Source organism: Jaculus jaculus, chromosome 4, assembly GCF_020740685.1.
Source record: "Jaculus jaculus isolate mJacJac1 chromosome 4, mJacJac1.mat.Y.cur, whole genome shotgun sequence".
NCBI lineage: Eukaryota > Metazoa > Chordata > Mammalia > Rodentia > Dipodidae > Jaculus > Jaculus jaculus.
In genome coordinates, this window is record NC_059105.1 from 148,600,895 (window position 1) to 148,628,880 (window position 27,986).

The following is a 27,986-nucleotide window of genomic DNA, read 5'->3' on the forward strand; positions in this document are numbered from 1 at the left end:
AAGCCATCTCTATAGCCCTCTTTTGTATTATTTATTTATTTATTGTCTTTTGAGAGAAGGTCTTGTTAGGAAGGCTAGACAGGGTATGATTTCATAATCCTCCTGTTAAGTATTTTGAATACTGAGATTAAACCTGACTTGAATTAGTTTCTTTAATAGACATGGAATTCCTTATAAAATATTCTCTTGATTCTTGAATCAGTTCCATACATGTTTGATTTTGTTTAGTAATTTATCCATGCCTACAAACTAGCTGATGCATGGTCATATAAAATAGGTCCTTAATGTTTGCAAAATTCACAGTGATGTCTCTGTATTTTATATATTTAACAAAATTTGGGTTTTATGAATTTTAATTATTATTATTAGTCTTACATTGGGTTTATTAAAATTTCTCTTCTCAAGTTATAACATATAAGTTTTTGATCTTTCTTTACATATTTTTTATATTTTTTATTTATTTACAAGCAGGAAGAGAGAGAATGAGAATAGACATCTGAATGGTTTTCTGCCACAGCAAACTTAACTTCAGATGCATGCCCACTTTGTGCATCTGGTTTTACATGGGTACTGAGGAATTTAACTCAGACCATCATACTTTTCAGGCAAGTGTCTTTAACTGCTGAGCTATCTCCCCAGCCCCCCTAAATATTTTTTTTTAAACATTTTTTAAATTATTTATTTATTTATTTGAGAGCGACAGACACAGAGAGAAAGACAGATAGAGGGAGAGAGAGAGAATGGGCGCGCCAGGGCTTCCAGCCTCTGCAAACGAACTCCAGACGCGTGCACCCCCTTGTGCATCTGGCTAACGTGGGACCTGGGGAACCGAGCCTCGAACCGGGGTCCTTAGGCTTCACAGGCAAGCACTTAACCGCTAAGCCATCTCTCCAGCCCTAAATATTTATTTTTACATCGGTTATAGTCTTATATCTTCTCACCCCATCCCCGTTTTGCTAAGAGCTCTCTTTAGTAGTGTTATTGGTATTCACTTTATGGTAATTAGGGCCTCTGCCAGTCTCTGGGGATCTAGTCCCTCTACACATTTTTTTATTCTCAATCAAATACATGTAAGCTTTCAGATTATCATTAAAATATTTATTTAATTTTCTTGTGTCGGTGACCATTTGTCAGTAACTGAAGTTGATTTTACCTGTCTATAGTCCTATCCTTATAATTTCTGTAAATATTTTATGTGTACTTGTAAAAAAAATATAATATTTTCCTTATTCAACATTCTATATGTGTACATTAATCATATTTTTATGTTACCCAAATCTTTTGTACTATTTGTTTTTATTGATTATTAAATTATTGAGAGAAGTATGTTACAGTTTTCAAATTATAATTTGAATTTGTACATTTCTCCCTAAAGGTCTGTGAAGTTTCAGTTAATATGTTTTAAGATCATGTTACTATAAGCATACAGATTTTATTTATTTTCAGTGGTTTTAATATTATCTCCAGAATCCTAGAGACCACCATTTTTTTTTTTTTTTAATTAAAATGTGGGACTTAAACGGCTTCAGTTGGGAAAAGAAAATGTGGGACTCGGGGGGCTGGAGAGATGATTCAATGGTTAAGGCACATGTCTGACAAGGCCTAAGGACCCTAGTTCAGTTCCCTATTACCCACATAAAGCCAGATGCACAAGGTGGCACATGTGTCTGGAGTTCATTTGTAGTGGCTAGAGACCCTGGCATGCCCATTCTTTCTCACTTTCCCCCTCTCTCCTTCTGTTTCAAATAAATAAATAAAATATTTAAAAAAATTTTTCTTTAGAAAAAACGTGAGTCAGACTTGGGAGATGGCTTAGCAGTTAAGTTTCTTTCCTGCAAAGCCTAATGACGCAAGTTCAGTTCCCCAATCCCCATGTAAAGCTAGATGCACAAAGTGGCTCATGCATCTGGAGTTTGTTTGCAGCAGCTAGAGTTCCTGGTGTGCCCATTCTCTGTTCCATCTGTCTGTCTCTCTTTTCTTTTTCTCTGCTGTCAAATAAATATTTTTTTGAATGAACTACTACATACCTCTTAAAGAGTGGGACTCAATCTGGACATGGTGATGCGAACCTATAATCTCCTTCCTCAGGAGGCTGCAGTAGAAAGAGAGAGTTCCAGGCCAGCCCAGGGGCTTTATCATCAGTGCTTATCTATTTTACTCTTGAGCCAGATAATATTGATTTTTTTTTGTTGTTGTTTGTTTTTCATGAGTGCCCAGGCTCAAACGCAGGCCCTTGCTCATGCTAGGCAAGTGCTCTAACACTGAGCCCCACCCTCAGCTTTCTGTAATTATTTGTTTTTATTTATTTGTAAGGAGAGAGAGACAGAGAAAAGAAAGAGGGAAAGTGAGAGATAATGGGCACACCAGGGCTGCTAGCCACTGCAAATGAACTCCAGATGAATGTGTCACATTGTACATCTGGCTTTAAGTGGGTGCTGAGGAATTAAACCTGGTTCATTAGGCTTTGTAGGCAAGTGCCTTAATGGCTGAGCCATCTCTCCAGGCCTAGCTTTCTGTAATTTAAATTGTACTTTTGACTAATGTTTAATTTGAAAAGCTCATTCTGTAACTTAACACAACTAATGTAATAAAGTAAAAGGAAGTCACTGAAGTCTTCCACAGTTCAGTGACATGATTGCCTTTATTTAGAAAGACTTGTTACTGCATGTAGGCCATGGGTACAGGAGAGCATTGACAGAAGGAACAAAGCTAACTAGGAAGAATGGGAATTTTTCAAGTGTTAGAATATTATTAGTAAACCAACCTTAGAAAACAGTCTTCAGCATAAGGAGTGCTTAGATAAAATTCATTATCCTCTATTCAATTTGTATGGTAGTTTGAATGTGAAACACCCCACATAGACTCATGTATTTGTGATTATGAGAGAAGTCAGATAGCTTTAGTAGGCAGTTAGGGTAACTGGGTCCTTGAAAGTATCCTTGCAGTCTCCACTTTGCTAGAGATCAAATTATGATGTGACTCTTTATGTCTTGCCTAAAAGAGACTTGTTTTTCCACAAACAACCTGGGCCCCTCCTGGGAGGCAGGTCTTCTTTCCTAGGAGTCAATCCTAACATTGTGGTTGCTCAAATTCAGCCCCCAGAACTTGGAACTTATGGCTAGCCTCTTCCTGAGGCAGCCTGTAGCCCAGACCTATCAGCTGTCTCTGTGGCTTAGCTGAGCCAAAGCTAGGACACACCACCATAAGGTTATATGTTTATGAGGGGAGAGCAAGCTCTCTGGGCTGCCTGACCACTCATGAACCTCCAGGTTCTGGTGAGTTTGCCCTCATCTCGTCTCAGCTGGGCCAAGATGTGGGGAGAACTCCCTAATGCCTACTCTTACATGGACTCTTTACCTCCTCCTACTGTTTACATGACAGAGCACTTTGTATGTTATTTTCTGTCCTCTGTAACTCTCTATTTATGGTTTTGCCAGCCCACCACGTGGGCTCTCAGGCCACATCGGTGTATTCGTTTCCCTTCTCTTGGTTCTGTACTTCCCTCAATAAATATAATAATTTAAAAATTACTCTTCTCAGTTCGGTTTGCCCAACTCTTTGATCAAATGCAAATGTGAACCCAGGGTTTGGGGTTCAGGGACTTTCTTGCATTTCTTAAACACAATAATACCAGGTGGGGTGCCAGTTTGTTAATTTAGGAGGGAATAAAGCAGACTTTGAATAATAGGGCACTCCTTGAGCATTCAGGCCCCTTCAAAAGAGTCTACATTCTTCCTGTTGCCCCAGTGCAGATCATCTGGCCCAATCTCAAAGGCTGTAATCTTTCATATAATTGCAGCTGAATGGGCAGAAATTTCAGCCCAAATATTACATTTCTGTGCCATATCCCTCTGCTCAAACAATCTATTTCTACGTAGTGCATCCCTGTACAAATTCTCAGGTCACAGGCATAACAGCAAACCTCTCATGTAAACTGCTTCTAACCCAATCCTAGCAAAGCTCTTTCTCACCCTTACAAACTAAACCTCACATTCTGTAGTTCTTACTGCATTCAGGTCTTTCAACTCTGACCAGACTAGTCCATCAAGCTGTACTTAGAGTACTGCAAAGAATCTTTGAGGCCAAGGTTTCAAATCCTTCCATATCCCTCTTGAAAATCAGCTTCAAAGGTCAAAGACACACAGTCAGGTGTCTAGCAGCAACTCCACTTTCAGTACCAACTTTACTGTTGCAGTCAGGATCACACTGCTGGCAGAGATCATCCGACTTAGAACAGCTTTTGGGGTAAAAAGGGGTTTATTTTGGCTTACAGACTTGAGGGGAAGCTCCATGATGGCAGGGCAAAGTGGTGGCATGAGCAGAGGGTGGTCGTCACCCCCTGGTCAACATCAGGAGGACAACAGCACCAAGAGAGTGTGTCAAACACTGGCAAGGGAACACTGGTGATGATACCCATAAGCCCACTCCAAAATACACTGCCTCCAGGAGGTGTTAATTCCCAAATCTCCATTAGCTGGGAACCTAGTATTCAGAACACCTAAGTTTACGAGGAACATCTGAATCAACCACCATAGTGCTCTATGTTCTTTTGCCTTCTTTGAAATTTCTGTCTATTGGAAACAATTACCTTTTGACCCAGTGGATTTTACTAAGACCAAAGAAAGCTTGGTTCACTGTATGAGTCACAAGTTTACAGCTTTTCTTTCATCAGAAACATTTCCTGGCACTTGACCCCATTCCACCACTCATTACAGGTATCTGAGTTTGCCATTCTATTGACCTAAATGGAGTCACTAAGATGCCTTTGCTAAGCATTTCAGGCTTTTAATTATCTTATAATCTGTCCACTGCAGGAGTCAAATGACTTCTTTCTTTAGGAGGAGAACATCATTATTTTTTTTTTTTTGTCCCCAAAGGATTATTTAGGTCAGTGGTTTTCAAATGCTGTTCATAGGGGTTCTATAGCATTGGTTCATAAAACACCTGGAGGAAATACATAAGGCTGACTGATCATAAGGCTCCTTAATCCACCACCCTATATCAAACTGGTAAAAAGCATATAATTTCACTTAAAGCTAGTTTGTTATTACAAAAGTTTGAAAAACCCTATTTAAATCATTGATAAGAAATTCCCTGATCACAAGCATGTTTGCTATTGGGACAAAATCAGATCAGTTCTGGCAGTTTCCTTAAAGACTATTTAATTCTTTTCTTTGGGTAAGTAAGGAGACTTTGATAGTAGATAAACGACCCAGTCTTGAAGTTGGGCCTAATGTAGTCTTATTGATATTCTTTGCTAATTTAGGCAACACAAACTTAGATTTATTATGTTCTGTTTTAGTGGAGAACTTTTAATCCATATTCCCTTTCTGTGTCCATATTAATGAGATAATTAAATGTTGGAAAAGATGTACCAAATTTGAGATCTTCAAGTGGAAACTCATAATAAATAGTTAAGCCTTGTCATTTATAATCTGTTTCAGGAGGATCTAATGTCATTACTCTGTTCTACTAGTACCATATAAAACATATCCCTTCTTCAAGGTAGGAACTTACTGCCAGTGGAGAGAAGATAATTAACAGAGCGGTTTGTATTTCTTAAGCTGACAAAAGACTAGCTGCTGGGTATGGTATCCCTGAAAATAGCAAGCTCAGTCATGTTCCTTTATCTTGAATTTACAGAATTTCTTTGATAATAAACAGTTTGATATCTAGAGATTTGATTACTTGCTGTGAGCACAGTGAAAGGACCCTCAAGGCTTGTAAAATAATACTGTTAAAACTGATGATAGCAGTGGGTAGCTATCAACTTAGAAATATCTGTGTTTTTGATGGCTATAGTACCTGAAACTTAATTTCAAATCTGCATTTATTTGATAGATTGTACATGAGCTCCAACTTTTCACTTTAATGTTTCCTTGGTCATGGTACGTAATCATAGTGGGGATGTTTTATTTGCTCTCTTGCCCAGCTGCTGTTTTCCAGCAGCAGTAATAAACTGATAGAGGCAAATGATGAGAAGCAGACAGTGGGGAAAGGAAAGACTGGAGAGCTGTTGGAAAGAAACAAAAGCAGAGTGGGACAGAAATACTGGAAGCCAGCAGTGTAATATGCAAAACAAGATGTGGATGGAAAGGTAAAATAATCACTCAGGGGAAGAAAAGTGACGAAATGTGGAGGAATAGACATTTGGGGTTGAAGGGAGGCAAAGGAAGAGAAGTCAGAGACAGAAAACTCAGGAAAGTTGGCTCAGGGATGCTTTTACAGTTTGTCCCATTATATTGTAATAATTAAAATAGGTCATTTGTTACCTCAAATTAGGTTAATACTTACTTTTAATACTAGGTTGAGTTTCTTTCTTTGAAATCAACCCCCTCCCCACGTGCACATTTCTGTCCTCTGTTAGGTTTCCCTTTTCTTTTTTAAAAAATAATTTATTTTTATTTATTTGAGTGAGGGAAAGAGGAGAGAGAGAGAAAGAGAGAGGGGGGGGGGAATATGGGTGTGCCCGGGCTTTCAGTCACTGCAAACAAACTCCAGATGCATGTGCCACCTTGTGCATCTGGCTTATGTGAATCCTGGGGAATCAAACTGAGGTTCTCTGGCTTTGCAAGCAAGCGCCTTAACCACTAAGCCATCTCTCCAGCCCTCCCTTTTAATAAAAAAGGAATGCCAGATATAATCGACATTTACACTGCTTTAATAGTATTTTCGGTACTAGATGTCTCAGTTTTAAAGCACTGACCCTGTTTTGTGTTTTTTTTTTTTTTTTTATAAAGCTAAGTTACTTGTTTAAAGTCACCAAAAAGTTCCACCTTGTCAGAACAAGACCACAATTACTTAATGAATAGCCCTCATTAATTAATTGTTTTACTTGTAGTGAACTTTGTTATGTACAACCATGTGGGCAAGAAGAAACACTTTTCTCAATTTTTAAAAGAATAAATAGTAAGACCTTTATTTTCCTCCTCCATAAAGCTTCTGGCCTCTGTTATACTCAGAATTGTTACATGTTACCTGTAATTGAATGTTTCTACTTGAACATTTTTTTACTTGACCTTTAATTTAATTTAATTTAATTTAATTTAATTTAATTTAATTTTATTTTATTTTATTTTATTTTTCAGTTTTTCTAGGTAGGGTCTCACTCTAGCTCAAACTGGCCTGGAATTCACTATGTAGTCTCAGGGTGGCCTTGAACTCATGGTAATCCTCCTACCTCTGCCTCCTGGGTACTGGGATTAAAGGTGCACCACCCCACCTGGATCTTCATTTTTATTTTTTTGGTTTTCTGAGGTAAGGTGTCTCTTTAGCCTAGGCTGACCTAGAATTCACTATGTAGTCTAATGATGGCCTCAAACTCACAGCAGTCCTTTACCTCTGCCTCTAAAGTGCTGGTGTTAAAGACATGTGCCACACTTGGCCTGCTTCTTAATTAAAGTACCGTTCATTCATTTATTCATGTAATAAATGTAACTTAAGAACATAGCTAAGTTGATAAAGTGCTTGCCATGCAAGCACGAGGAACTGAGTTTGCATCCCCTCCTTGCACAGTAAACCGGTGCAGCAGCATATACCTGTAATCCCAGTACTGGGGTCTTTGATGTAGGAGGTTCCCTGTGGCTTGGCTGGCTAATAGTGTAGCCAAATTGTTGAGCTCCAGGTTCCTTGAGGGATCCTGTCTCAAAAAGTAAGATGAAGGGGCTGGAAAGATGGCGTAGCAGTTAAGATGCTTGCCTGTGATGTCAAAGGACCCAGGTTCTACCTCCCTGTACCCATGTAAGCCAGATGCACAAGGTGGTGCATGTGTCTGGAGTATGTTTGCAATGGCTGGAGACCTTGACATGCCTGATTTTCTCTCTAATTCTTCTGTGTCCCTCTCTCAAATAAATAATAAAGTATATTTAAAAATAAAAAGAAGAGTGATAGATAAAGACACCCAGTATTGACTTGACTTCTGGCCTCTACACATATGTATACAAATATGCCCATGTACCTGCACATAAACATGCATACACATGTCTACATACCTATACAATGTACACACACACACACACACACACACACACACACACACACAGAGAACATACTTTTTAGTTGTGTTAAATTTAAAAGTTACAAGCTGAGGATGTGTGAGGATACATACATCTGTTATCCCAGAACTCAAGAAGCTGAAACATGAAGGATGAGTTTGAGACAAAACAGTCTACATAGCAAGTACTAGGCCAGCCAAGATCACATAGCAAAACCCTGTCTTAAAATAGAACAAATAAGTGTATATATGTACATTTATATGCACATACAGAATCATATAGCCATTTTAAAGAACTTAAAAATTTGGGCTAGAGGTATGGCTTAGCAGTTAAGTCATTTCCCTACAAAGTCAAAGGACCCAGATTCGATTACCCAGGACCCACGTTAGCCAGATGCACAATGGAGCACATGCCATCTGGAGTTCGTCTGCAGTGGCTGGAGGCCCCAATGCACCCATTCTCTCTCTCTCTCCCTCTTTCCCTGTCAAATAAGAAAGAAAGAAATTAAGAGAGAGAGAGAGAGAGGACGAAAGAAAGAAGAAAGGAAGGAAGGAAGGAAGGAACAATGAGAGAAAAAAGTGTTGACAATTTATCACTTGGGAAAAACAGACTAGGGAATTTCCTGGGAAATCAGTGAAGGTTTCAGAAACTGAACTTTGAAGTGGGTCTTGAAAGATGAAACATGATTTTTGTGAAAAATAATTCATATAAGCATTAGTACTTGCTAAGAATTTAGAAAGAACAGGCAAAGAACATATTTTAGCTCCTCAACTTGGTGTTTAATTATACAACAGTATCTTCCTGGCTTCACAGGAGTAGAGGAATTATTGTGTCTCAGAGTTTGGTCAGAGAGAAATCCCCACAAGAGCTGTAAGGGATTTCATCTTGGAATTAGATCTCATTCAGTTATGGAAGCTGTTACCTAGCTTAGGCTTGAACTGAGTAAGCTGACAGTATGACATGTGGAAAAACCCAAATGGACAAATAGAGAACACAGCTTTCTGTTAGTAGAAGCTGTGTATATCTCTTGCTATACATAAGCTTCAAAGTTTAATGATGTCAGCCATCTGTAGAAGAGCTGTTAGATTTCTCCATGGAGCTATATGCACATGAATCTGGTTTAGCCTTAGAAGAAGATGAATGAATATCCTGAGCCAGTGGATCTGTGGTGTGTGTGTGTGTGTGTGTGTGTGTGTGTGTGTGTGTGTGTGTGTGGTGTATGTGTGTATTATTTTATGGAGTTTTGACATTTATTAAGAAAACCCTATTAAGATGTGATTTTATTAAATTTTTGTGGTATTATAGTAAAGGGCACTGACAATATTAGTATTCTCCAGAGAAAATTTATATGCCTATATGGAAATGGGGAAAAAAACGAGAATGAGAATGAGAAGATTTGAATATGAGATTTGAAGAACAGGTTCACACAATTAGGGAGGTTATTAGGTCAATAATTTGCAGGGTGACCAGCAGGCTTGAGACCTAGGCAAGAGCCTATGTTGCAGCTCAAGTACAAAGTCATGTGCTAGAGAATTTCTTTGAGTGAGATCACTGTTTTATTCATTTCAGTCCATCAGCTGATTGTCCACCCACATTAACAAGTGCAATCTACTTTATTCATTCTCTCAACTTGAATGTTTATGTTACCCAGCCCATCACCCAAAAAACACCTTGAATACTATTTGGCCAAATATCTTGGCCTGATGGGCCATTAGAGTTGAATATAAGATTAGCTAGTTGTTGCTCTGGCTCTGTAACTTGACCCTGCCCCTTATTACCTACTTACTGTGCCACTTCTACATTTTAGATTTGCCTACACAATCCAACCTGAGGTACCAAGCTCACTGTTAGTTAAGTTGTTTGTCTTCTAATATAATAGAGAAAAAGATATTGACCTCAATACATAAGTGTATGTAAGCCTTCTAAGCTTGCATTGGCAATCTATACAGTTACCAAACTGTTCGGTCATCTGAGTTTCAGCCCACCACACAGTCCAGGGCAGCTATTCTCATGCCTGCTGTTTAATTTGCATGCAGCATATAGAAAGGAGTAAACAAGTGTAAGTGACATAACTCACATCCCACCTGTCAGGCTAAGTCATATGACTACCTGTATTTTTGAGACAGCTTAGGAAATTGACCTTAGTCATCCTCAATTAAAACTCCCATTCCTATAGGAGGAAATGAGAACAGATATTGAGCATTAACTATGCTCAGTACTTCTAATTGAAGTGTTTTCCACAAATTGAACTAAACAAGAAAATTCATTAGCAGGCATCAATTGAAAGATTTTATAGTAATAAAAGAGTATATGACATGGGTCTTAACTAAATGAATGGGGGGAGAGATGGAGATGTCATATTTTCAAGATGTTTTCAGTGTAAGAATTAATAGAATTTAGTGGTTGATTGGCTCTGGAATGGGATAGAAGAAAGATAATGAGTTGAACACATGCATTGTAGAGGTGCCTTATCTGGGTTTGAATCTTGGGACAAATATATTCTGAGTGACCCTGTTCAAGTTGCTTAACTCTCTTGCTTTACTTTCCTCTTCTGCAAAGAGGGAATAAGCAATATGTCAAAAATTAATTGAAGAACTGAGTGAAGTAGCTTTCAGCAATAAAGGTAATCCAGGGTTGAAGTTGTAGAGAGGACAGATAATTGAACAAGAGGAAGATCATCCAATAAGGAGGCTAAATAGGGACTTCAGAGAAGGAAGAAATGAGCAGAGAACAGCCAGCTCCAAAGTGGATGAAAATTCATGAAGCTGAGGATAAATGGCAGAATCAAGCAGTATGGTAAGAGTAAGATAAAGGCTGATAACAGGTCTAATACAACCTGGCTGTGCACTTATCTTTTCAGTGAGCTTCTGAGAACGGCAAATATTTTTTTTCTTTTATAGTTGTGGGAAACAATATGATTAAATGTTACTTTATGTAATTATTACCAATTTTATCAAAGGTTTAACTACTTTTGTGTTCTTTTTGAATCTGATTTGTTAAAATTCTTCACGACAGTCACTTCAGTGTCAGTCTGTGATGAACTTTTGCCTCAGCCTAAGGCCTTTGTTCTCATTTACCTCACAAATGCTGTGTGGCAGTACTTGTATATAGAGGCTTGATAGAAGGACAGGTTACCTATATTCTCAGGTCATTGTTCAGACCTGGCTACTGCTTCCTTTCTGTTAAAATTGCCTAAAGGCAGATTGTGACTCTTTATCTTCCATGAGTATTTGGGCCGATTGGGATGATTAAATATCTGCATGAGGCATCCTAGGTCTTGTTGCCCCAGATTCCATACTTACTTGGCAGTTGTAATGCTTGCAGCTCTTTTTTGATACCAGATGATGGTGGCAACCTTTGTACTGTCTGTATTAGCTGTTTAACTTCACACAAGTCAGAATTTTGACCCTGGGTTTGATAAATTGGGTCAGACTACTTTGTATACTCATTTCCCAAGTAAGGTGTCATTACAACTGTATGTGGTATATTCTTTAAGCATCAAATGATCATCAAAGTCATACTTATTAGTCTGGCCACATGTTCTTTATTCAGTTAACATAGGAATCAGTGTTTTTTTTTAAAAATTATTAATTAGTTTTGTACTCAGTGAATACAGTGAAGTTGGTACCATTGTTAGGCTTGTCCGTGTCTTACCCCCTCCCCCTGGCCCTTCCTGTTGAGGTTTATGGGTCATGCATTGTGGAGTTAGCCTACAGTTATGGGTAGGAGTCAGTGTGTTTGATTCCTGAGCTAAATCTATACTCTGTTTTATTCAGAAACCTTGTATTCTATCCCAAACAAAGGTTAAGAATTTCCTCACAGGAGCATAAGTGCCATGTCCATGTCCTCTGGATTTCACAATTTCAGTTTGGGACCTAATATCATTTGAACAGGGAGCTAAAGAGATTCCCAGTAGGTTTCATGCATTTTTTACATTATTGTAACACATTTACTTTTCAGCACATTTACAAAGGCCATATAAGGTATTTAGCATTTTGTTACAATTCCAGGATTGAATTCATTTGCTTATTTCAATTTTTTTAATTACTACCATCTTCCATGATTTTAAAAAGTGTCTGAAGCTAGTGTTTCTGACATGGGAAGCATGCTAAGACTGCTTCTGCCCATGGGGACTGTGGCTCCCCTCACTGGTTCCCCCTTGCTCATAGTTAAGTAGAACCTTGTGGTGCAGCTGCCTTGGTTCCAGCCTAATTCAGGACAGGATTGTTTAGTCACGATCTTGATTTTTCAAACCCACAGTTGTCTGTGATTCCTTTACTTCTACAACAGGAATTGTAGGTAACTTTCACCTGTAAGTGAATGCTACCAAGGCACAAAAAGAAGTTGCTTATCTCCTGATGTGGTGATAAATCATGAAGAATTAGTGAAAGGGGGAAGATCACTTTCTACTTTAGTCAAAAGATGGCACTGTTGCTATATTGATAGGGCTGTTTTTTTTACCCTATAATTTGAGTTATGCCCTTTCTTTAAATGTTGAAAACAGTTAAATGTAGTGATCTAATTAACAATGACCTTCCTAACATAGTGCCAAATCTTCTAATCAAGCACTAAAAGAATAGATCAGAAATGGGGAAATTATATATGTTTGTAAAATCTTAGGAGGTCTTAATAGCTCTTTATATACATAAAAAAATAATTCTCTGAGACCCTGAGAGTTGGAAAAACAGAGCACCCTGTGTCACACAATAAACTGTAGAGAAGTTTTTGTATCGCCTTCCCTATGGAACTTTGATAGCTGTCAGGGTTCCAAGACCTGTTAGTTTCTTTGCTGCATTGTGGCTTCCCAAGGTCATCGAACATTCACTGTTATTAAAGGAATATGTTTTTCCTTCCAGTTACTAAAATCAGGTAATTCTTTTTCTCTTTAGTTTTCCTGTTCACTGGGAATGTAAAGGTCTACTCTCCTTGTGCTAAGAAAGCAGCACATTCTTTTTTTTCTCTCTCTGTTTTTTTTAAAATTTAATTTATTAGTTTTCTTTTCATCAAATACAGGCAGTTTGGTACCATTGTTTAGGCTCATCTATGATCTACCCCCTCCCATTAGACCCTCCTTGTTGAAGTAAATGGGTCATGCATTGTGGAGTTAGCCCCCAGTTATTGGTATGATAAATGTCTCTGCAAATCATGACCCAACATGTGACTCTGACATTCTTTCCACCCCCTGTTCCGCAAAATTTCCCTGAGCCATGTTGGGTTCATTTTTAGTCTGCTTCAGTGCTGAGGTGTTGGGGGCCTCTGAGGCTCTGGCTCTCTGATTTGATAGGAGTTGATTTTTCTCTGCGTTGGTCTCCTTCCTCTTTGTGGTGGTATCTTGTTCACAGGAAAACATCACCCTTGCTTGTTTCGCCACTTGTCCTTAGTTACAGTTGGGCCCCTTTTGAGGTATGTTGGGGCAGCTCTCTCCTTAGAATCTGCATCTATCTGAAAAAGAGAAGCAGATTCTCCAACGGAGAGTAAGTTAGCACCCGGAAAATTGAGATAACACTTACTTTTTTGATAGAGAGTTTGATAGGTGTAGGCCCTCTTGTACCCCATGGGCTATGGGTCTAGTACCACTGAGTGGATCAGTTAGCCAAAACAAGAGCAGTTGGTTCCTCACCATGGCTGTGTGCCACTATTGCACTTGTGTGGGCATCACATCAGGTTATTTGTTGCTAATTAGGTTAGACCATAAGTTGCTTGGACAGATATTGGTCATTTCCCCCAGTTGCCCATGTAGCACCTTCTGGCACTAGACACAAAGCAGCACATTCTTGCTTTGTTTCTAAGCCTCTATCTTAATGGCTCTTGATAGTTGGCACTGATTTTCTTTAAATAAATCCTACAAGCATGATAAGCTTGCGGAGGAGGGGGGAGATAGTGGTAAAGGCATTTGCCTGCTAAGCCTAAGGACCCAGATTCCATTCCTCAGTACCCATCTAAGCCAGATGCCCATTGTGGCACATGTATCTGGAGTTTGTTTGCAGTGGGTAGAGGCTCTGATGTGCCTACCATTCTCTCTCTCTCTCTCTCTCTCCTCTTACCTCTTTCTCTCAAATAAATAAATAAAAATAAAAAATATTTTAAAAAAGAATGGTAAACTTCACTGGAAAGCAAAGAAATTTTTGAAAGATAAACTGATGTTTTGAAAACTGGCTTTACCTTTATGAATAAAGCATTTTAAAAAATTACAAAATTAGGGCCAGGCATGGTGGCACATACTTGTAATCCCAGAACTTGGGAGGCAGAGGTAGGAGGATCACTGTGAGTTTGAGGACACCCTGAAACTAAGGTGTGAATTCCAGGTCAGCCTGAGGTAGAGTGAGACCCTACCTCAAAAAAGAAAAAAAAAAGAAAACGAAAAAGATTTACAAAATCAAAACACATTCTGAGGTTAAGGGGAAAGGAACACTTGCTATATTGAAAAAACATAAAACAACCTAGTTTTTATTCCTATATTAAATGAGAAAACACTGCTAAATGTATAGACTACTAATTAGATTTACCTGTTTGACGCTTTTTTTTTCTCCTGTCAGTACTGGAGATGAACCCAGCCTCATGCATGCTAGACAAGTATTCTACCATGGAGCTGTATGCATCAGTCCCTTCTAATGCTTTTTAAATTTTTCATTTAAATAGTCTGCCTGAGCCAGGTGAGGCGGTGCACGCCTTTAATCCCAGCAATCAGGAGGCAGAGGTAGGAGGATCGCCCTGAGTTCAAGGCCACCCTGAGACTCCATAGTGAATTCCAGGTCAGCCTGGGTTAGAGTGAGACCCTACCTCGAAAAAAAAAAAATTAAAAGTAAATGAATAGTCTGCCTGTAATTTTTTTTTTAATTTTTTATTTATTTATTTGAGAGCGACAGACACAGAGAGAAAGACAGATAGAGGGAGAGAGAGAGAATGGGCGCGCCAGGGCTTCCAGCCTCTGCAAACGAACTCCAGACACGTGCGCCCCCTTGTGCATCTGGCTAACGTGGGACCTGGGGAACCGAGCCTCGAACCGGGGTCCTTAGGCTTCACAGGCAAGCGCTTAACTGCTAAGCCATCTCTCCAGCCCTGCCTGTAATTTTATTAAATAATGCTTTCATCAAATAACTATCTGGCTAGTTTTATATCTATGTATATATTACCAAGTCTATTTTATGTAATTTTTCATAAAACTTAAGTTAGAAGCTCAAAATGCAATGTAAACCTTTTGAAATCTGGTGTGTTTTAAGACTCAGATATTTAGGTTGAGATTAAACAGTAATATGTTGCATATTTGGTATATCAAATAACTGTCCCCTCCCCACACCTGTAGGGCTAGAACAACACCCTGTAATACAGTGTCCTAGTATTTGTTTAGCAAAACATAGGAATAAGTTTATCATTTTTATACCAAAGAATCCACCAAAAACTTTAAAAACTTTAAAAACCCCTTTAGTTTGCAGAGCTTGGGGATTTAACAGTAAAGTACCAGGTATAGTAGATTTGAAATACCATTCAAGTATGCTTTGTAAACTACCAAAAATGTATAGATATTTGTTTCATTTAATAACTCCACATTATTTTCTGTTTATTGTTTTTCTTTGTAAGGATTTGTTTGGTTTGTTTTTAGCTGCCTCATTAACTAGATGGTTGAAGGACCAAATGCATTTGAGCCTTTTTCCACAGCATCCTGAGAGATAATGGAAAATTGGCTTCTAAGTAACAGGGCATCCGGAATACATTCTATGGCTGAGTGTCATCATTCTTTCTCTGTTTTTAGTACTTGGGATAAAAGCACTTTCTACACATTTTATTCTATGACTATTCATCAAGATCAGCTTTGTTGATTACAGCAGTGTTATTTTGGATTTCAAATAGGGTTTAATCCTGATAAGCATGTATATAGAAGGCTTCCAAGGAGACACACATGCTTGAAAGAAATGAGAGAGAAAAACTATATTATGCCCCAATTCTACTTCCTCTACAAGTATTTCCCCAAGTTTCCCATGTTTAGTATGTATTGAACAATACATGAAGCCAAGTATAATTTATTGGTTCTCATTTGGATTTTAGCAATGGAGTCTAGTGTTGTGAGTGTAGATGAATACTGACTTCGTTATGGCTAGCCAACTCACCATGATAACCTTATAAGTCTGATTAGAAAGCTCCACTCCTGTGCCTTCCAGTCAGCGATAAATGATGTCAGTCTTGATACAACTTGCTTCGTAGTAATCCCATACAGTATGATTAGTGGTTCAAGCACAGGTGCATAATAGCACATTTCTCAGATCTTTTAAAACGGTGAAGCAGTCATGGAGAAGACTAGGAGTTGCTGCTTATTGTAGAAGGATGGCAGAACTGACTGCTGTAGCAAAGTGGATGTTGTTTAGGTATTTTTTTCCTCTCATCAAAAAGAAAGAAAATGAAAAGACTACTTCATAGCACAGAAATTTACATAAGGCATAGAACCCTTTTTGTTGCTATAAGACCCAAATCTTGCATGGCCAATGTCACTGCTTTGTCAGAATTCATCATTTAAATCTCTGTAATATCTGGCTTTTCCACTCTAGAATTGTTACTTTGTTAGTGAGTTTGTTAAATCTACTGTACACAAATTGCTTAAAAACATCTAGGGGTTTATTTAGCGGTTGCCTGCCACTGAGGGCAAACTTACTCTTTTGTATTTGATGTTAGTCTTTAAAATTCTTTTATGCGTATCTTCTAATTTCTCACTATCCTCTAAATATGTCCTTAGAGAGAAAAAAAATAGGTTTATATCTAGACACCAGACTTAAACTGCTAATAAAGCCCTGTGGTAAGAAGAATAATGATTTTTACACCCTTACCCCTGGAGCTTATAATTATTTCACATTACATGGCTAAAGAGCATTTGCAGTGTGAATAAATTAAGGATGCTGAGATAGAAAGATTGTTCTGAATTATCTGAGTGGACCAAATGCCATCACAAAGGGCCTTGTTAATGAGTGGAAAGTAGGCAAGGTAGAAAAGGAGGAGGTGCCAAGCTGAGGAGGTGGCCCAATGATTAAAGGTGCTTGTTCTGTAAGCCTGACAATTGGAGCTCAAATCCCCAGCACTCATATAAAGCCAGGAGGAAAGAGGCACAGGGTCTGTGATCCCAATACACCTATAGCATTTGTAGGCAGAATCAGGAGAATGTCAGCTAGTCTGTCATTCATAGCAGCAAAACAAAACACTCTGTCTGAAGCAAAATAGAAGGACATGATTTTACATGCTGAGCTTGACCTCTGACCTTCCCATGTGTGTGTCCATACCCATGCACTTATACATACATATGCAAGCACATAAGTGCAAAGGGAGATGCAATAATGGAAGTCAAGGCAGAGGGACAGGAATGTTGGCTGATGAGAAAGAGCAGAGGTGTGTTGCTGGGGGACAAGGGGATTCCTGTCTAGAACCTCCTGGAATAATTCAGGAGTATAAACACCTTGGTTTTGGGTATTCATAAGACCCATTTTAGACTTCTTTACTTCAGAAGCCTGAAAGCAATGTGTTTATTATCTTAAGCCATTATGCACATTGACATTTTGCTAAAATTGTGTTAGTTAGAAATTAGAACCATTTACTACTGGCTATAGTGACAGGCATAAAATTTTAAAAGCTGTTAGATTGCTGGGCAAGGTGTATATGCAATACTTCAATGTGGGTATCTAAATTCCCATTAAAAGTATTGGTAGCGCACGTGTTTAATCCAAGCTCTCTGGGAGGCTGAAGTTGGAGAAATGCTTAGTTTGAGGCCAGCCTGAGATTTCACAGTGAATTGTACTTAAGCCTAGACTAGAGCAAGACCCTAACTCAAAAAAAGAGTATCCTTTGGGTCTTTTTCCATAGTTAGCAAAGCTAATATTTAAGTAATTTTTTTTTTAAGTTGCAAAAGGTACATAGAAGCCTCACTATTTACAAATGATAGGTTTCTGGCTTGATTCAAATTTAATTTAATTTCTATAATGTTGCCAATGTTGGCTCATTCTTCTGCTTTGTTTTCACTCCAACATTCATAATTTATCTTTGTAAAATTATGTTGGCATAACTTATCTGCCCACATTAATTTCTAAACAAGGAAATTATATATAGCAATACAAAGATTTCTTTTATTACAAATTAAAAATAAATTATACAGATCTAAACTTAGAAATATAATTGAGCTTCTGGTTAAACTTTCCCCTGATACTTCTCCCTCTCTTTCTTTCTTTTTTTTTTTTTTTAAATTTAATTTATTAGTTTTCTTTTCAGTAAATACAGGCAGTTTGGTACCATTATTTAGGCTCATCTGTGATCTACCCCCTCCCATTAGACCCTCCTTGTTAATGAAAATGGGTCGTGCATTGTGGAGCTAGCCCCCAGTTATTGGTATGATAGATGTCTCTGCAAATCATGACCCAACATGTGACTCTGACATTCTTTCCGCCCCCTTTTCCGCAAGATTTCCCTGAGCCATGTTGGGTTCATTATTGGTCTGCTTCAGTGCTGAGGTGTTGGGGGCCTCTGAGGCTCTGGCTCTCTGATTTGGTAGGAGTTGATTTTTCTCTGCGTTGATCTCCTTCCCCTTTGTGCTGGTATCCGGTTCACAGGAAAACATCACCCTTGCTTATTTCTCCAGTTGTCCTTAGTTTCAGTTGGGCCCCTTTTGAGGTATGTTGGGGCAGCTCTTTTCTTAGGATCTGCATCTATCTGGAAAAGAGAAGCAGATTCTCCAACGGAGAGTAAGTTAGCACCCGGAAAATTGAGATAACACTTACTTTTTTGATAGACAGTATGATAGGTGTAGGCCCTCTTATACCCCGTGATTGATGGTAGCTTGATATTGTAGAGTGGGCTTGTGTTTGGGTATGGTTCTGACTTGTTTCCCAGCTCCAGCTATGGGTCTAGTACCACTGAGTGGATCAGTTAGCCAAATCAAGAGCAATTGATTCCTCACCATGGCTGTGTACCACTATTGCACTTGTGTGGGCATCACAGCCGGTTATTTGTTGCTAATTAGGTTAAATAATGTGTTGCTTGGACAAATCTTGGTCATTTCCCCTAGTCGCCTATGTAGTGCCTTCTGGCACTAGACACGCTGACTGTCTGGGGTCTGACTCTCTCCTGGCTTCCAGCCATGTCATTCCATTTTACGCGTCAGCTGCGTATTTCTCCCCTCTCTTTCTTGCTCTCAGAGGTAATGACTGTTATATACTTCTCATCTTAACTTGTTCTCCATGTCTCTAAGTCATGTGTTTATCATTCATCCACTTTCAGACATGTGTTGCTAACATTTACCTCAAATGTACTACCCAGACTATGCATTCTTATGCATCTTGAGAATGCTACACAGGCTTCTTCTCCCCCAGTTAGCTCTGAAACTTATTACTTATTAACTTCTTATTACTGGCTAAAATTTCTCTTTTCTCCCTTTTTAAGAGTGTCATGCTCCACCAACTAAGCTAGCTGGGCATCTTATATTCTCTGTTTTAAGTCATCTCGACAGTGTCTTTTGTCTTCTGCTATTGTAAGACAGGGATATTGGCACACCTATCCTATTTTGTATATCTCCCTCATGTTTACTTTTCAGAACAATACAGTGTGTTTCATTTTCATTTTGTCAGCCTTGGTAGAATTCTTTATGAGATTTTTTATAATCTGTCTTCAAGCATTACTAACAGTTTATAGAATTAGTCTCATCGTTGAAGAGTAATAGAAGATATAGGTTGTTTAGTTGTACAAATAATGTTCACTACAATGTGTTAGAATTAATTTTTTCTCTATTTCATGATTGTGACACCACTGAAAGAACTTTCCTAAAAGAGTGTAAAAGAGAAAAGGAGGAAAGAAGGGGAGAGGAAAACACTGTAATGAAACATAATTCTGTGAATTCTAGTAAAAAAAATTAAAAAAAGAATTTTCCAAATCTCATGAGAAAATTATCCCTTTTCTCTTCTTTTGTACATGCCAAGACCACAGGTTTTTCTTGCCTGTTATCATTTCACCTGTTTTTCTGTGTCCTCTCCCTTCTTTCTGGAGAATTCTCTTTCCTTGCAGCCTAGAATAATTGCCCTTTGTGTTTCATAGTGCTCTCATTCCGATACTTTATTCTCTTCACCATTCTCCCATGTAGCATTTGCTCTTTGATGGATTATGCTTCTCCTTCTTGAATTACCTCCTCATTTTGCTTGAGGTCAAATATCTGAGTCATCAGATATCTGCAAGTTTCTGTATGCTTATGTATTTGCGTGAAGGGTCAGCTGCAAATGGAATTCACTTGGTATTGCTCCTCCATAACTATGGTATACTCTGCAGATGCCAGCCTGATCATTGAACACTGAAGTGACCAGTAGTGATCCATTTTTCCTTCTGGAAACATTCAGTATCTCCTCTCTCTCGCTGCCTTTTATATTTAACAGTGTTGTATCTAATTTTGTGCATGTCACTTGTTACAAAGTTGAAGTCTATGCTGTGTTCATGGGTCTCCCTACCCCTGACTCTGTGCTGTCATTTCCACACACAATGCTCTCTTCTCCTTTGTCATGTTTCAGGGACTATTCACTGGCTATTCTCTGGTGTAGAATGTTAGCTCCCTTCCTATCCATGTGGCCTGCTCCCATACTTCCTCAGGTCTTAATCACACAGTCTTATTTAAATTGTACCCCTCACCATCCAAGACTTCTCATCCTTTTATCCCATTTTATTTTTAGTACCTACCTCTACTTTACACACTAAAGAGATATTTTCAAGCTCTTGCATATATGCTTTTGCACTAGTGTGTATATACATTTATGTACTTATGTGTATATAAGTTTGTATGAATCTTTTTTGGCCATGATAACAAAGTACTATAGGCTTGCACAACAGTGTATCTATCACAGCTTGCAGACTGTCAGTTTGAGGTACAGAACTATGTTAGCAGGTTCATTTCTTCTGAGATGTCACTCTATGGCTTGCAGAGCTTCTTTCCCTGAATATTCATGTGGTCTTTCTCTGAAACTGTGTCCAAAGTCCCTCCTCTTATGGGAATACCAGCCGTATTTGATCAGTGCTCCCCTTTTCCAGTGACTTAATTATAACTGAAGTCCTTCAAGACTTTTGCAAACCCAATCTACATTTAGAGATGATATGCATTTGGGTACCAGCATAGCATTCTCAGAAAGCATAATTCAGACTCTGATATACTGGGTTGTTTATAATATTCTGTCTCCTTGATAGAATCACAAGAAAGTGATCTTCATGGATATGACAGTTTTATAAGACAGGGTCTTGCTCTTTAGTCCCGTCTGTCATGTTATTCACTGTGTCACCAAGGCTGGCCTCAAACTCATGTCATTCCTCCTGCCTCAGCCTTCCAAGTGCTGGGGTTCAGGCGTGTGCCACCTTGTCTACTGGGGAGGGGGGTTGTTATTGTTTATTTTGTTCTGTTTTATCCACATTATGATTATTAATTATATGTATTAAACATCAAGAACACTGTCCAGTACCTTATAAATGTTCAATAAATAATAATGAGGGCCAGGGTGATGGTTCACTGGGTAAAGTGCTTAGTGCACATGCATGAGGACCTGAGTCTGGATCCCTACCACCAACATTAAAATGCTAACTATAGTGATATCTGCCTGTGTGGTATCTTTGCACTGAGGTGGTAGAGACAGGGAATTCTTGGGGCTTACTTGTTCATTAGTCTGGTTGAATCAGTGAATTTTGTATTCATAAGGGATTTTTGTTTTGTTAGAGGAATAGAGTTGATAGTATGAATATGTATTATGATGATTGGCTTACATAAGATGAGCTGGGCAATCCAACATTGGCTGTCTGTAGGGAATATGAGAACCTGGTAGCTGCTCAGTCCATGTGGCTAGATGCCTCAGCAGTCCCAATCTGGTACTGATGGCATGAAGGATTCCTGGAGAGCATCCACATTGGAAGGCCAAAGAGGCTGGATTTCAAAGTCCATAAAGAGTGGCAACAACAGGGTAGAAATACTCACCAGAAGTAGCAAGGGCAGCTACAGAAAAAAAAAAAAAAAAAAGGCAGGGGTGGCGAAACACATTTTCCTGGAAGCTTTTTATTTAATTGCTGTTACTGGAAGTGTTGCCCAATGTGGGGGAAGGTCTTATCCCCTCAGTTAGTCATCCTTCCTGGACATTCCTTCTTCACAAACTTATCTAAGAGGCCTGTCTCTTTTACTAATCCAGTCAAGTTGACAATAGAAATTAACTGTCCCAAGCTCTAAGTTCAGTAAGAGGTCATATCTCAGAAACTAAAGTGGAGAACAATTAAGACAATTAAAACATCTGATGTTGAACTTGAGCCTTCTTCATATGCACACACATTCAGATGCATATATCCATGCACACACACCACATACATGCAAGATAAAGAAAATCATCTTCTCATTCCGTTCATTCAACACCCTCTCCTAAAATTCTGTTTTATTTTTTGATTCTCTTAATTGAATTTCAGATTGATTGACCTGCCTTTCAGTCCATCTGTTGTTTTGCTTTGAACCTTAACTTCCAAGTGCTTCTACAGAATATTCCTTACCTTGACAAACTTATTAAATTTTTAAAGAGCTCCCTTTTGGCATTTTCTTAGCTATTGTTTTTTTTTTTTTTTTTTTTTTTTTTTTTTTTTTTTTTTTTAAACAGGTAATCTACTTTTGTGGATCTTTTCTGCCTTTGTTTTGTAGCATTTTGTGACCTGAACTTTCATTGTCTCCCTGGCTATTGCTTGTGTTCTGTTTCTTATGCATTCTTTAAGGGTTTCTCTTCCTTAATTTTTCTGGCAGTCCTTGGCTATACCCGTACATTTTTAGCTTATAGTGAAACAACAAAAATACTTTCTTATGTGTCCACAAATAATTTATTCATTTTTGTTAGTTAAAACCTTCTAGCTTTAGGGCTGGAAAGATGGCTTAGTGGTTAAGTGCTTGCCTGTGAAGCCTAAGGACCCCATGCTAACAAGATGAAAAGGGGGCACACATCTCTGGAGTTCATTTGCAGTGGCTGGAGGCCCTGGCATGCTCATTCTCTCTCTCTTTCTATCTGCCTCTTTCTCTCTCTGTCACTTTCAAATAAATAAATAAATAATAAACAAAAAAATTTTTTAAAAAACCTTCTAGTTTTAGCCTGGTTGCTTGACATGGAGTGCCTGCAGTATGGAGTCAATGACATTTTATATATGCCTTCGATTAGTATCTTTGTTTTTACTGTTATTACCATTAATTCAAAGACAAACCCATTGCACATGCTCTACCATATTCTTTTCTACCCTAAACACATAAACCATCAACCAGACAAATACTGTCTTTATCTTTTCTTTCTTAATTAGTCTTTCTTAGTCATACTACAGTCTGAGTCACAGTGAGGGCAGTTGCAGGCATGTAATCTTCCTTTCCCTCAGAACCTAAGTCTTGCTCTTAATGTACCTAACTAATGCTCTTGTTATCACACACAGGTCTGCAATTAAGGCCTTACGTCCTGGAGGGCTACTTGTGTATTCAACGTGCACACTTTCCAAGGCTGAAAACCAAGATGTGATCAATGAAGTTTTAAACTCCTGCAGTAACATTGTACCTGTGGACATTACAGGAGTAGCAAGGACTTGCTCCAAAGATTTTACATTTGCCCCCACTGGGCAGGACTGTGGCCTCTTGGTAATTCCTGGTGAAGGTAAAGCATGGGGCCCAATGTATGTGGCCAAATTGAAAAAGATAATGAGCACAGGAAAATGGTGATATGAATTTTGTAAGCCATGCTGAAATATATATTTATTTTTCTTAGTTTTGTACATGTTAATATTTAATTATATACTCACTTTCCCTGGGTCTGTTTGGAATCCTACTTAGTTAATATTTTAGCAAAACAGATCCTGGGCTTACAGAATTTTTAGATGAAACATTCCTAGAATATATTTGTAGTAATGAGTTAAGGTGGTATAGATGGTGTTTGTTATATATAATAAATCTTCTGTCTTTTACTTGGCATTTTATTGTTAAATTAATCAGAATACATGGTTCCATGCCTAAAATGTATAGCTCTATTTGTGTTTTGAGCCATTAAAAATGGACATTTGCCTCCACTCTTACTGTTTTCTTCCTTATCAAATGTAACTCTTTTTAGTTAGAACTGATTGGTTTTTTGAGGTTAACTTCTTAAGTAGCACAATTTCTAATGCTAGCAAAATAGGTTTCTTATTTACGAAGTTGTTTTCTGTTAAGGACTGACTTCTGTTTACTTCAAAGGTCAGTGACTCTATTGACACCAGCTTTATTTTCCCTCAGTTTTTATTTTGTATTCAAAAATACAAATTGAAAGGGTAAATTATGTTGAAAGGCCTTTAGAAAGCAGATTCACATGCGCATGTTTGACTTTCGGCATTCAGCTTGTAGAATAATGGAGTCTATCCAGCAGGCTATAAAGCAAGTACTTGAAACAAAACCAGAATGATTAATAACTGCAATAACTAAACTATATTTGGAGAGTTTTGTTACATAATCACAGCCATAATGAGTACTACAGAATCTGATTATCTTACAGTTGCAATCTGGAGGGAATTTGTACTTCACTCTTATGAAATGTTATGTGAGAATGTGATGTCACGTATTAATGCACACAAGGGAGATGCCTAATGAGAGTGAATTGTCTGTGAACCATTTATCTTACAGCTGGCTTTCTCTGTTTGGCTATATACTGGGAATGTTGTATATATACACATATACACATACATACTTAGGGTTTTATCTTCAGTTTCGTATCATGCATTTTCTCCAGAAATTACTTCACTTGAGTCCAAACTCATGTTTCGAGCTATTAAGAAGTACTATGCCAGGAATGGTTGTGTAAGCCTGTAATCACAGCACTTAGATAGTTGAGGCAGGAGATCACAAGTTCAACTTAAGCCTGGACTATATAAGAAGACCTTCTTTTAGGAAGGGAATGGAGGAAAGAAGGAAGGAGAAAGAAAGAGGAAATGTATGCAGTATATTTCCAATTAGAAATTGAAATTTCTAACTGGCCATGCCGCCTTGAACATTCCTGATTTCACCTAATCTTGGATGCTGGTCAGGGTCGGGCCTGGTTAGTACTTTGATGTAAGAAATTGGAAAATAGCTTAAAAAAACTGTGATTATAGTAACACTATAGTTCATTGTACTCTGTGAATTAAATTATGGATTGTTTTCTCATTGCCTATTTTATTTCAAGCTTATGTAACCATCTTCAGATCACTGGGAGGTCTAAGAAAATGTTTTCTGTACCTTTGTTCTATTGACAACTTTTGAAAATTGATCTAGCCAGTCTGTTTTAGATAATGCTAGATCCCTTGGCCCCATCAGGTATAGTCAGTTCATATAAAGGGCTAATGATTACAGAAAATTTTTGTTGTTGTTTTACTTTGTACTTATTGATCTGTTTTATTTTTGTAGTTCAAATCTTGTCTTTGGTTACTATAGGTGTAAAAGTATTGTTTATTTTATATAAATAAACCTTGAAGTAAATTTTCACAGTTAGTTTGTTGAATGTCATTTTCCCTAGATAATGCTTTGAAGCTTAATTTGAACCCTCAGTGTTGCATTTTATTAGACTTTCCCATGATTACATAAGTGTATATACTCACTACATTTGTTGAGCATGTAGCTAACTCATCCCAAGTGAGAAAGAAGTATGGAAAAGAAATATGGATATACTTCCTGTAGACGTTACAAATAACTTTTCTGAGAATAATTCTATGAGAAACCTTTTTCTGTTAAACTCTTGTCCCGTCATATAACTAAGCTATGAAGTTACTTTATTACCATGTAATCTACGTGCTTAGAACAGTGCAACTAGATTTACTATGCCTTAGATTGATCACCTTTGCCCTAGATAGTGCAGATGATCCATATTAACGAGGAGAGTTAGATATGCTGATGTGACTACAAGCCATGCTCTTTGCCCTTTCTCCTCAGTGACCTGATTGTACTCTTGGCCCACAACAATATGTGGGAGCTTGGGATACCTTGATCACTATTGAAAGTAACAGATGTTAAAAGTAATAAATTACTCACAGGAATGATGAAAACAACAGGTGAGCTTAGAGTGATGACACCTGAGAGAGAGCATTTTCTAGATCAGCACAGTTCAACCTGTCCTGCCCCTTTATTTTAGCAAAGGTTTAAGGAAAAATTTGGAGTCAAAGTTCCTTGTTCCTTGCTCCCATGTGGCCTGTTCTTCACTCACATAATGCTGATTCCCTGTTCAACTTGCTCACATACTACTGTTTTTGTTGTTCATTGAAACATCAGATAAGTAGCAATGACAGAGGCAGCAGGATCACTCTTGGTTTAAAATGACTCCAAGAGTTAGCATTTTTATTCCATGACATCACACAACTGGGCAATATCAGACCTTAGATGGTAGAAGAACAGGAAGGAGAATTGTTAGATTCATAGCCAGCCTGGGCTGTAGCATTAGACACTGTTGCAAAACAACCTACAGATTGTTGCAGTCAGGTTCATATTGCTGGTAGAAATCACCCAATCAAGAGCTTCTTGGTTGGGTTGGGAAAAAGAGGTTTCTTTTGGCTTAATGGCTCGAGAGGAAGCTCCATGATGGCAGGGGAAATGATGTCATGAGCAGAGAGTGGACATCACCCCCTGGCCAACATAAGGTGGACAATAGCAACAGGAGAGTGTGCCAAACACTGGCATGGGGAAACTGGCTATCACACCCATAAGCCTGCCCCCCAAAATACACTGCCTCCAAGGAGGCTTTAATTTCCAGTTGCCATCAGCTGGGGAACCTAACCTCTAGAACACCTATGTTTATGGGGCACAGGTGAATCAAACCACAACATTCTGCCCCTGGCCCCCATAAAGTGTTAACCATCCATGATGTAAAATGCAATGCATTCAGTCTATCTTTTAAAGTCCCCATAGTTTTTATCAATCCTAATGATGTTCACACATCCCCATAATCCAAGGTCTTTTAACTGAGCCATAATACAAAAAAATAACCTCAAAAAAACCCATAGTGGCATAGAATAAACATTCACACTGCAAAAGATGACATTAGAGAAATATTCAACCAAAACAAGATTTAAAATGAGGGCAAACATCAAACTCTGTAGCTTCAAGTCCAACAACTCTAGCCAGTGACAAATCTCCAACTTTGATAATTCTAACCAGCATTAAGTCTTTGGCATTCCAATTCCACTCCTCCAGCTAGGATACTCACAGTCCTGGAAAACTTCATGGGATCTAGCAGCTATCCTTAGCAGCCATTGTGGTCCTGGCATCTCCACTGGGTCTCCACTGCAATCCAGGGTTCATTCTCTTGGCTCCATAGTGTCTCCATGCAGGCATTCACTGCTTCACTCTGCCCATGGCCATTTCCAAAACACAAGACCATGTTGCAAACTCAGGGACACTCTCTTTCCTAGATTTCTTATACTTCACAATACCAGATATGGTACCAACTTGTTAATCCAGGGGGGAATAAAGCAGACTTTGAAGAACAGGACACTCCTTGAGCACACAGGCCCCTTCCAAAGAGTCTTCATTCTTCAAGTTGCCCCAGTACAAGTTAGCTGGCCAATCTCAATGATTGTAATCTCTCAATTGCAGCTGAATGGGCAGTAGTTCATCCAAAGATTTTTCTTTCTATGCCATATCCCTCTGCTCATACCAGTTCATTTCTACACAAAGCAACCCTACATAACTTCTCAAGACCCAGGCATTTCAACAAACTTCCCTCACAAACTGCTAGCCCAGTCCAGGCAAAGCTCTTTCTCACCATTATTAGCCAAACCTTACAGTCCACAGTTTTTACTACATTCAGGCCTTTCAACTCTGACCAGAATAGTCCATCAATCTGTATTTACAGCACTGCAAGGCATCTCAGGCCAAAGTTTCAAATCCTTCCACATTCCTCTTGAAAGTCAGCTCCAAAAGGCCAAAGCCACACATTCAAGATTGTAGCAGCAATCCCACTCCTCGGAACCATTTTACTGTTGCAGTCAGGCCTGCATTGCTGGTAG

The 27,986-nt window shown here is 38.5% G+C and overlaps 1 protein-coding gene across 2 annotated transcripts in view; it reads left to right on the top strand.

Annotated features, from left to right (window-relative positions):
• The window catches only part of Nsun3 (NOP2/Sun RNA methyltransferase 3), a 63,545-nt gene extending 38,066 nt beyond the window's left edge, over window positions 1-25,479 (top strand). For both annotated transcript variants that reach the window (XM_004663267.3, XM_045146689.1), the window contains one exon: window positions 23,427-25,479. In XM_004663267.3, the coding sequence (XP_004663324.3) occupies window positions 23,427-23,706 (280 nt within the window). In that variant the 3' untranslated portion in view covers window positions 23,707-25,479. The remainder of the gene's footprint in view (window positions 1-23,426) is intronic.
• Window positions 25,480-27,986: the final 2,507 nt, after the last annotated feature.